General features: G+C 38.0%; 1 protein-coding gene across 1 annotated transcript; it reads right to left on the reverse strand.

The window, feature by feature from the left end:
* Positions 1-311: 311 nt before the first annotated feature.
* LOC131228778 (uncharacterized) lies at positions 312-914 on the reverse strand. Its single transcript, XM_058224645.1, has one exon. It carries the CDS (start codon positions 912-914, stop codon positions 312-314), a length of 603 nt encoding a protein of 200 aa, XP_058080628.1.
* Positions 915-12346: the final 11432 nt, after the last annotated feature.

Here is a 12346-nt window from a genome sequence, read left to right on the forward strand (position 1 = left end):
CTAATTAATGATAAGCGGTTCAAATTTACACTGAATTTTATAGGCTAACACTCGAGTTTTTGGAGAACGACTCATATACTCAGATTCCAAAAACCAGGGCATTACATTAACATCAACACCATGTCACCTTTCTTAAAAGAGCGATGCTTGACTTTCTTGTCGAAGGCGGTAGAGATTCTTGCTTGATATAATTTCAATCACTGTTGAGCTGTCAGTCATTTTTCATCTAGCATATCCAATTCTGCTAGCCTTATTATTGCATTTTCATCGTCTGTAATTGACTGATGCACTGCTATTCTGAGTGACGCAACTTATGTTTCGATCGGGATGACGGGTTCTATACCATAAACCAACGAATATAGTGTTGTTGTCGTCGCAGATCGGTGCGTAGTCCTGTAAGCCCATAGAGCTTCTTGTAACTTTTCATCCCGGTCACGCTTATTCCCAGTCACAGTTTTCTTTAGTATTTTTACGATCATCTTATTGAATGCCTCTGCTAATCCATTTACTAGTGGATAGTAGGGTGTTGAAAATGAGAGGTGAATGCCGAATTTTTGACACAGCTTTTTCATACCCTTATTCTTGAAAGGAGTACCATTATCGGTGAGGATTCCTTTTGGGATGCCATGGCGATATATTATCGCATGTCGGATGAAATTCACAATGTTTTTTTCTTTGACATTTCGGAGTGCCACTGCTTCAGTCCATTTGGAAAAATAATCTGTCACTGCCAATATATATTGCTTTCCCTTAGACGAGGGCAGATTTATGGGACCAATGACATCGAGTCCCCAGGCAGCGAAGGGCCAAGAAACGACTGACTGATGAAGATCTTCAGGAGGCATATGTATGACATCTCCATGGATCTGATATTCATGGCATCGTTTTGCATATTCTATGGCATCTTTGAACATTGTGGGCTAATAATATCCCATTTGATGCACCCGATGGAATAGATTTTGACCAGCTTGATGTGCTCCGCATTCCCCGGAATGAGCCTCTTGTAACATTTGATTTGCTTCTTATGCATCTAGACATCGCAACAGCATTTCATTGTAGGATCTTTTGTATAATATTTCGCTACACAAATGAATCTCTTCAATCTTTGTTTGATTTGTTGCCTTTGTGCTGAATCTTCTGATAGAATATCATACTTAAGATAATCTACGAAAGGTTAGTACCAATCGTCTGTCGTAACCTCCAGACACGAATATAGGAAGTGCCTCGGCATCTTCATTAATAATTTCTGATGAGGGCAGGAACCTTCTTTCCTTTATTGTTACCTAAAGAGGACTTCGATCCGGACAGGATAAAGTTGTTGCCAGGCTAGCTAAAGCATTTGCCCTTACATTCTCACATCGTGATATATGCTTGATTTCAACATGATGGAATTGCTTTAGCAATTGTTGCTCTCTTCAATAGTATGGTAGGAGCTCTTGTTTTCTTATTTCGAACTTGGTTGTCAGTTGATTTATAATCAACTTGGAGTCCCCAAACATCTGCATCGTTTTTATTTTCATTTCTTAAGCTATCTCCATCCCAATGATGAGAGCCTTATATTCAGCTTCATTATTTGTGCATGCAGTACCTAATGTGAAAGAATAAGGCAATAAGTCGCCCTGAGGAGTAATGAATATCACTCCGGCACCTATTCCTGACGTTCGAGAAGCGCCGTCGAAGTACATTTGCCATGGGTTTGGAGATTCAATCATCATAACTTGTTCATTGGGAAAGTCATCATTGATAGTTTCATTGTCCACTACGAAATGAGCGCCAAGAAATCTTCCACTACTTGCCCTTTCAGTGCTTTTGCCGGTCCGTAAGTGATTGTATTTCTAAGAGTAACAACATCCATTTACCCAATCTTCCCGACAACATCGGCCTTGTCATTAAGAACTTTATGAGATCCACTCGCGATATTAAAATTATATCATGGGAAAGATAATAATGTCTCAATTTTTGTACCGTAAATATTAATGTCCAGTATACTTTCTCAATCGAAGAATAATTGCATTCTGAGCCTATTAGAGTTTGACTCAAATAATAAAGCGTGATTTCTTTCCCGTTTTCATTCACCTGTGCCAATAGGGCCCCCAATGAATTTTCAATTACCGAAATATATAAAATGAGTGGTTTACCCTTTATAGGAGTTGTCAATACTGGAGGCTATTTCAAAAATTCTTTTATTGAATCGAATGCATTCTGACAGGACTTGTCCCAAATAAATTCCGTTCCTTTCTTCATCAAATGAGAAAATGGCTGACATCTTCCTGTTAAGTTTGAAATAAAACGACGAATGTATACCAATTTTCCTTGTAAGCTTTTTAATTCTTTTAATGTTTTTGGCAGTGGCATTTCTTGGATGGCCTTGACTTTTCCCAAATTGATTTCGATTCCTCTATGTCTAACGACGAAGCCGAGGAATTTTCTTGATGACACTCCAAAGGCGCATTTCGCCGGATTCATCTTCAGTTATTTCTTTCTGAGTCGATGGAAGACTGAAGTCAGATACTGACGATGTTCTTCATGGTCATTTGATCGGACTATCAAATTGTCTACATAACATTCAACACGTTTATACATCATGTCCTGAAAGATGTTCTACATTGCCCTCTGATAGGTCGCGCCGACATTCTTGAGATCAAATGGCATAACTTTGTAGCAATAAATTCCCAATGAAGTTCTGAATGCCATGACTTCTTCATCTTTAGGAGTCATTCTTATTTGGTTATAGCCGGCATAGCCATCCATGAAGGACATGACAACATATTTTGTTGTACTATCGATTAACAATTCAGTTATTGGCAACGAGAAATCGTCTTTCGGGCAAGCCTCATTTAGATCCCTGAAATCAACACATACCCTGATCTATCTACTTTTCTTCTTTACCGGGACGACATTTGATATCCATTTAGGATATTTAACCTCTCTAATGAACCCAAATTTTATCAATTTATTTATTTCTTCTTCTATTAGGGGAATCAAATCTGGATGAAATCACCTCTGTGCTTGTTTGATCGGCATTTTATCTTTAGAGATGTTCAAGCGATGCATTGCTACTGACGGTTCTAGGCCCAGCATTTCTGCATACATCTAGGCGAATGCATCTTTGTTCTCTTTCAATAGCTTGATATATTGATCAACTTCATGTTCAGGGAGGCTAGCGCTTATGAACGTATTCCGTGGCTCTTCTTTTGTACCCAGATTTATTTCTCACAAACTGTCAATTGTCGGTTGCCCCCTGTCTTTCATCTGTTTTGGAGATGTTTCAGAATGCTTTACCATTTCAGAATCCATTTCTTTTACCGAGTCAGTCATAATCATATTCACTGAAGATTCTGCCCCCAATCCCCGGAATTTCTCTCGCCTTTTCTCATTGACTCCGATTGGAATTTGAATTCCTTTCCCATAATTTAAGCCAGTTGGTTCTTCACAATCAAAACTCATATTTTTCATGATTCTCATACTAGCCAGACTATACCTCTTAAGATCTTCGAATGTCAGTTTCCCATAACTCGTGCTATTATCGGCTTTCTCTTCTATTTTTGCTTCTGAAGGGGCGTAAAATTCGATCGGCTCTGGATATTTCGCACTGGATTTGACATGGAATCTTTTCAAAATAGCTGGAAATGGCTTGTTCCTTTCGACATACAGCAGTGGCACTGTATAGTTTGACTGTAAGATTTCCAGTTATTCTGGTGATTATAATGTTAATGGAGGCTACCCCGATTGTCTCAAGCATTTCGATACAAAATAAAATTTCTTTTTCGCGTTTGCTATCCCAGACAATTCTGCCTTTGCAGCTTCTTTCCCTATCATCTCCATATGAGCATTTCCTAAGGCTTCATTTTCATCGTTCTCCTCTTCTTCCTTTCTGGTGAACCCATCATAGTAACTAGCATCGGCGAAGAAAGCTTCGGCTTCTGTATATGGTTTCGCATCGGCCATTACTTTATATTGTATTCCGTCCTTTCAATATTTGAAACACTGATGAAGGGTAGATGGTATGATGCCATACTGATGCATCCATGGTCTTCCCAATAGGAGGTTATATGTTGTCACTACATTGATAACATGGCAAACAACATTTGTAGTTGACTCTCTTATTTCTAGTGTTACTATAATCTTACCAAGTGCACGTTGCCCATCTTGGTTAAAGCCCTGTATCGTCATTCCATTAGGGTGTAAATCAAAGCGACGGTATCCCAATTCATTCAGCATCGTTAACGGTAGCAGATTCACCGTGAACCCATTATCCAACATTATTCGCTTGACCTATTTACCACGAATATGACCTACGATCATCAATGGTCTATTGTGCTCTTTATCACAGGTTAAATCATCATCAGAGAAGGAAACTACTGGCATGCAATCCTCCTACTCCTTGCACTCCACATTTTCCAATTTCGTAAGTAATGCTTCTCTAACATCACTGTCCAACAGGGCTTCAAGCTTTGTCATGAGTCTTCCAACAATCTTAACTCATTGTAAACGCTTAATCGGGCTGGTATACCTTTTAAATGACTTATCACATCATAAGTCACTTTTCCTGTTTCGTTCTTTTCTTCTTTCCTACCATTGTCAAAATAATTCTTGGTTACTTCTCCTTTTGCTGTTTCAGCTTTTTGTCTAGGGGGACTCGTCACCCTTTTTCCTGATCATAATGTGATCACTGAGGCTTTACCTGTCATTTTGTGATGCTCTTTCCCTACTCTTTCATGAGTATCTTCTCAGGCAGTTAATACATTCACCGCCACTTTTGCATCTTTCTCTTTCTCTTTTCCAATTATTATCTCATCTCTGTTTATCATTCTTTGTATTATGCATTTTTGTGTGAAACAATTTTCTGTTGGGTGTCCTATTAGATGATGATAACAACAAAAGTCTCTTTCCCTTGTTTTTGCTGCTTCTTCAGGGTGTTTGGATGGAGGTAGTTCTATCGTACTAGCCTTCAGCAATTGATTCATCATAGGGACTACATCTTCTTTTTCGAATGCAAACCCCTCATGAGAATTAAGCAACCTGGGTCTTTTATCACTGAATCTGCCTCTAGGATGACTCGATTCTTCTTTCCTTCATGTCTTCTTTCCTCTTATTTCCCTCGTATCATTATTTTTCTTTTCATGATTGACTACATTTGTAATCAACCTATTGGGTCCCCTTCTAGTTGTTTTATAGTGAAATGCTGACATTTTCCTAGTCATCAGCTCCAAAGTGTGAGCTTTTGTAGCTAGATCACGAAAAGTTTTGATATAGGCACTGGTGAGACCAAATGCGATTCCTGTCTTCATAGAATTCAAACACATTTTCACCTGCTCTTTCTCCTCCGACAACTGTCTGCAAGAATCTCCTAATGTCTTCCACCTATCTATGAATTTCTCTATGGGCTCTCCTTCTCTTTGTCATACCGAGTCTAAATCTGTGAAACTAACATTATGCTTTGATGAAAAGAAGTTTGACATGAAGGCATCTTGCATATGCTTCCAAGTCCGCATCGATCCTGGTGCTAAGATGGAGTACCATCGAAACGCCTTAGCTGTCAAAGAAGAAACGAACAACGGAAGGCAATATTGCGGCACTGTAGAGAAATTTCCCTTGCTGGTGATGAAGTGCATGAGATGCTCCTCCAGCGATCTGTCTCCATTAAAATTTTGAAAGTTAGGATGCTTGAAATTGGCTGGAAAAGGAATATCTTCTACCTCTCTCGGGTACGACGTTCGATATTTGAATCTTCCGATGTTCTCGCGCTCTCTTTGTGTTCTGACGGCTTCTTCAACTATCTGTCGTACTTCCTCTCTAGTTATTGCCCTTGCTGCAGGAGCAGACCCGAGTGATCCTGCTCTCGGTGGTTGGGAGCCTTTAGGTTGCTGTTTCGTCCATTCATGGTGCCCATCATTGGAGGAGCCGTCATGTGAGCTACATTGTGGGCGAGGGTTGTTAAGGCCTCCCAGAGATTTTTGCATTCCTCCATCAACGTTCTCTATGCTTGTGCCATCTCAGTCATACGATCCTCTGTAGTCGGCAGCGAGCCTTGACTTGTTCTGGCCATATATAAGGCGGCCTCTCCATTCCCCGATGAAGCTGTCGTTGGGGTAGAATGGGAATATATTGATACAATGGGGCTCACTGAAAGAGGAGTTTCATTTGATTTTCCTGTACTTCCATAGTAGTTGGTTGATTGAGGTGATGCAGGGGCTGACGGGCTTGTTAGTAGTGACTTACCTTTCTGTCTCTCTATCCATTGAGTTCTTGCAGCATGCAAAGCTGGAAAATCACATAATGTTAGTGAAGGAATGGCTTTCCTAGGGTATATTGCCAGAGGAGCGAGCTCGGGGTTCTTTCTGGCTGCGTTACGTGTCACTGGCCCCCTGATTTTTTGCTCCGATGGGCTCGTCTTGGCAATCGGGACGTTTTGGGCTCCTGATCTTAGGTGTGAGATGATGATCCAATCGTTCCCATCCTCTTGTGCTAATGGCGATGAGGTTACGACTGTGACACCTACTCGAGATTCCTTGCATCTAACTAGCATGGACTCTTCCTTGCAGCACAAAGTCTGTTTGCCGGCGTATTCTATTACAAACCCAGTCGTCGTAAAATAATAGACCATCTCGTTCGTAGTGATTGCCATTAGTTGTTTTCCTTTCCTGGATTATTGAGCAACAATGTAAATCAGTATTTTAAATAAGAACATACTTTACTTTGGAGACGAAAGGGAGGATGCTCCCACTAAGAGTTATCATTTTGGCACCTGCACGACGCCAAACAGTGATGAAAATTCTTTGTATTGTTTCTAGGTTAATATCAAGTAAAATAGAAAATCCCCAGCAAAGTTGTCATTTTGTTTCAACAAGAAACAAATGCATTCGATTTAGGAGAATTATTTTACTCAACAATTAACAAAAGAAGAATGAAGAGAACAATCACAATATTTAATTATTTTGAATTCATTTACATCCTTTATCTCCTTTGATTTCAAAGTAAAGTATTTACGTAGTACAAATATAAATGTTCTAATTGTATTGTTAATTACTACAATATTTCAGATTGTATTGTGATCTTCAATATGAAAATATCGTTACGCTAGGAGAGCATTTATTCTGGTTGATTCCATGTTCTTGAGGTACTTTGATTCCTCAACCCAAATTAGGGGAGTCTTTAATCCCTTAAGATTAATAATCTTCACTTGAACTAACTGTCCATAAAGTGGACCCATTGTGCGAATGGGCATGTTATGCATCGTACAACCTAATTGTGCAGATTCCCATTATGCACCCTAACTCTGTTGTGCGGGCCACTTGTTGTACGCCCTCACTCTATTGTGCGGGCCACCTATTGTGTGCCACACAACGGGCACTTCCAGTACCTGGATTGTCCTAAAGTCTGGATTCTCCTCTGCTACTCTGGTACTGTTCGAATGAATCAACTATAGGGGATAGTGGAGTATTTATAACCTTCCGCACGTGCGAACCCTTCATTGAATCCGTTGTGCACTAACACCCTCTGTGCGCCGCACAACCATTACACGCATACATTCATTTTGCGGCTATACCTGTTGTGTGCCGCACAACAATACTCCCAAAGCAGCTCTTGTTGTGCGCAACACAATGACACCTCCACAGCAACTCTTATTGTGTGCCACACAACGATATTTCCACAGTGACTTCCTGTTGTGCACCGAACAACTGAATGGTGCAAGATTTTGTTTTCTTCCAGAATCTTCTTTCTTCTTCTGATCGATTTTTATGCCTCAACAATATAAGATGGTAGATCATCATCTCTCTCTGGTTGATTTGATGTCTCAAATGCATGAGGATGGTTTCTCGAACTCTCTAAAGGAACGCCGAACAATATCCATCCTTCAAGGCTGTCGGCAAGTTTCATCTCGTAAATGGGGTTCTCTAAAGAGATTTTTGTGCAAATTTGATAAGAAAAGGGAGCATGATCTATTTCTTCAATATAACCTATGCCTTGATCCGCCCTATAATTCCTCATGCGCAGTGGAAGAATCCAAATAGCACAATCGACTGAATGAGAATTGCGCACCAAGAAGTATTGATGAGCCAACCAACACATCCAGCAATAAGAAGTATGAACCAGATAATTGCAACTGGGAATCATGAAACGTGATCCAGTGCATACAATCAGGAGTTGTCTCCATATCAATGCCCAGTTATATGGCCCAATGCCATAACTTCTCATCGTTTATGTAATAATATCCCAAGTTTCTACTACCTTTTGATCAAAACCAAATTGCCAATCAAATCTACTCGAATAATACAGTTCAAGCCAAAACTTACTACCTTCTCTTAACGGAGGAGTACTAGATATTATGAAAACAAGGAACATATGTTCACTAGAAGAGATAGAATCATCATTGATAATCTCTCTGTCTTCAGGAAAGCTGGTGAGTGGGAATTGGAAGAAGTCGGTAGAATTAGTGCTTTCTATTTCGTCTTCGACCCAAGCATATGATCTCTCGATCATCTTCCGTCCTTAATAATACTGAAGTGGGAGTTAATGTGAGGTCATGTATGCTCTCTCCGGTTCATTGAAAGTTCATGGAAAATAAACTCCTCACCATCTTGTGAGGTAATGATAAGGTGCATATACCGAAGAAGGTCCGAAGATTGAGTTTTCACATTGGGCAGTAATATCTTCAAAAGCGTCATACAGTGAACGAATGATTGAGGTGCCAATGAATATTTCTCACTACGCCAAAATCACAAATTTGTGACGGATGTTTGAGACAGACGAAAAATTGCTTGGTTTAACGACGGATTTAATCCGTCGCTAATGGAAAAAGTCCGTCGCCAATCCCATCTTTCTCGAATATCCGTAGTTCAAAGGTCATAGAATTTTGCGACAGACCAAAATCCGTCACTAAAAGCTGATTAATGATGGATTTACAACGGGTTGTGGTCCATCATAAAATAGCGACGGACTAAATCCGTCGCCAAATTTGATTTTGCGATGGAAATGATCAGTTGCAAATTCCCTCCCAAAATAGCAATTCGCGACGGTTTTAAGTTGCTTTTACGACGGCTCATGATCCGTCATAAAAGGACTTTTGCCTTCAACATTTATTTTTTTTCATTTTTTTTAGAATATGGTGAAAAATTATGTTTTTTTTTTTTTTTTTTTGTTTTTTTTTGTTTTTTTTGTAGTCCAAGAATTGTTTTGTAATAGAATTTCAGTGGTTTAATTGTACATATTTGAATCTAAGATTATTTTTTTTAACAATTGATTGAATTTTATAGGTATAATTCTATTTTGTCTTTATATCAAATAAGTGGAATTTTTTTTAAAAATTTAAAACTAATATTTAAATGATTTGTAATATCACATTAAAAAGAATATTGAGAAGTCTAAAAAATTTAACAATGTTTGAGAAAATTTGAGATTTTGAAAAAAGAAAAATCATGATTTAATAAAAATCTATTTTGTGGGGAGAAAAAAAGAATATTGAATAAAGTTGATAATTTTGAAAAAAAAAGAATTTAATTTTGAAAAAAATAATATCCTGAAAAAGAAAATTAAAAATATTTTTAAAATTTTGAAAATTTTAAAAAAATTGAAAAATAAAAATATTTTGAAAAAGAAAATGAGAGTTATTTTGAAAAATAAAATAAAATTGAGAAGTTTGATAAATATTGACAAGTTCGAAAAAAATGCTTTTAAAAAAATGGAGAAGTTCTTAAGAATTGAAAATTTTAAAATAAAATGATATTAAAAAATCGATACTTTAACAAAAAAAATAAACATTTTGAAACGAAAAATAAAGGAGTTGAAAAAATTTGTGATTTTGAAAAATAATTGAAATTGTTCAAAATTTGAAATTAAAAGAAAATTTTATTTATAAAAACATTGAGATTTTGAAAAGCAATATATATATATATATATATATCATTTTAAAAAATAAAATTGAAAAGTTAAAAACAAAATGATACTTTTGAAGAAAAAAAAATCGGCATTTTGAAATTTTTGAGAAAAAAAATTAAAATTTGAGAAATTTTTTGAGATTTTGAAAATAAAAATTCAGAATTTTTATTTAAAATTTTTTTTGAAATATTTTATAATAAAAATGATATTTTGTTAAAAGTTTTCAAAGAAAAATTACGAGTAAAAAAATGTTCATTTTGAAAAAAATGTTATTTTTAAATGGAAATTGAAATTTATTTGTGATAAAAAAAGATTTTTTTACTAAATTATTAGGCACATCCACTAATTGAACCTTTAACTATTTTTGGACAATCTAATCAATCCAGATTGAAGAGTAAATAACTTCAGATGTTTAAATCAAATTTCACTCAAATTGTTGATCAATCTTGTATGCCCAATATCTTTCTCATATGTAGCCTGATCGAGGCAAATAATTAGTCAAAGTGAGGGTATTGATCAGTAAAATAGAGTGAATGGACCAGACATCTAAAATGTGCCAATTATTCAGGTCAAAATTGTGACCCAACTTACTGACCTCGTGAAAACCTAAGAATTGATGTTAGTAAGTTTTGTGGGCCCCATCATGATGTGTGTTGAACATCAACACTGTGCATTTGATGTGTCCCCTTTAGGTCTTGAGATATCTCAAAAATCATCCATATACGAAACTCAGGTGGGCCATACCATCTAAAACTATGTGAAGACATCTTAAAAAATATAAAAGCACTTGGTGGGGCCCACGAGTTCTAGATGCGGTTGAAATTTGGTCTAACCCCTCATCCAAGTGGGACACACATAATGAATAGGCTGGATCTATGAATCACATTTAGGTGGGCCCGATATATGATTATGAATATTTTGAGGAAACCCCTCTCCACTATATTATGTGGTGTGGCCCATGCAAGTCATGGATTGACTTTATTTTTAAGCTCTTAACCCACCCAAGTCATGTATTGACTTTCTCCATACCATTCAACGCTTTTCTTGGATCATTTTTTGATATTAACCAAAAAATGGGGCGGGTCCAAGGCTTAAGTGGACTATATGGTGGGGATTGAACGTCCACCGTTAAAAACTTCTTAGGAGCTGGAGAAGTTTCAAATGAAGCTGATATCTGTGTTTTCACTTCATCCACATCTACATGACCTTATGAATAGGTTAGATGGTAAAAAAAAATCATGCGGGCCCTTAGAAAGGTTTCAACGGCGGGTGTCATTATCTTTACAGCTTCCTTTGGTGTGGTCCACTGGAGCCCTTTACCTGCCTCATGTTTTTTCTAATACCTTAAAATGAATTGAGAAAAATGATGAACGATGTGGATAAAACACTTACATCACGGTGAGCCCCACGGAGCCCCGCCCAGACTAATCCATCCAGGTGGGGTATCATTTGAAGGAAGCAAATGGCATAATGAGTAACTCGGTACGTTTAGTGTACCGAGTAAACTTTGTGGGTCCCACAATCATTCATGGGTTTTATCCACTCCATCCATACATTTTAGGAGATAGGTTGAGGTGTTTATCCCAAAAGTGAAGCACATCTAAAGCTCTAATAGACCATCCCACCGGAAAGAGTGTGAATTGAACATCTACCATTGAAAATTCCGTGGGGGTCATGGAAGTTTTAGATCAATCTGATATTTGTGTTTCACTTGATCCATGTCTTTGTGATATTATGAACAGGTTGGATGACAAATAAACATCACTGTGGGCCATTAGAAAGGTTTCAACGGTGGAAATCATTATTCCCACAGTTTCCTGTGGAATGGTCCACTTGAGCTTTAGATATACCTCAATTTTGGGCTGAACCACTAAAATGATTTGAAAACACGGATGGACAGAGGATAAGACAAATACATTCACAGTGAGCCCAACTGAGTTTACTCAGTACACAATTCATTTTCCCAACTGGGTAAACAGAGTGTTTACCCAGCGCCGGCCCTAAGGTCTCTTTCCCTCTCGCCCTTATTCCCCCCTCCTCTCTCTCTCTCTCTCTCTCTCTCTCTCTCTCTTTCTACAGATCTCTCCCTCCTCTCTTCCTGTCGATCTCTCTCCCTCATCTCTCTTCCTTGCTCGATCTCTCTTCCCACTGTCTCTCTCTTTCTGTCCCCACCGAAGATTCTGTTGCCGACCGCCCTACCCATGCACACCATCTCACTCTCTCTGAATCTATGGTTGAAGGCTCAAATCTCCAAGAACATTAAGGTATTTTTCTCTCTCTCTCTCTCTCTCTCTCTCTCTCTCTCTCAATCTCAATGCCGATTTAGGGCAGCCCAACCTGTAGGGAAGGGTCTGGAACCCTGTAGGGCCTCCTCTTTCTCTCTTCCTTAAACTAGATCAGAAAAACTAACCACCTCCAAATAGGCATTATGCAATTTTTGGCCTGAACTAGTGGTGGTATTTGTTGA

The sequence above is a fragment of the Magnolia sinica genome, chromosome 16 (assembly GCF_029962835.1).
Source record: "Magnolia sinica isolate HGM2019 chromosome 16, MsV1, whole genome shotgun sequence".
Taxonomy (NCBI): Eukaryota; Viridiplantae; Streptophyta; class Magnoliopsida; order Magnoliales; family Magnoliaceae; genus Magnolia; species Magnolia sinica.

What these genes read in the sequence shown, in the direction of transcription:
- LOC131228778 (XM_058224645.1), bottom strand. Translation starts at nt 914, where the DNA reads ATGTTCAAAGATGCCATAGAATATGCAAAACGATGCCATGAATATCAG.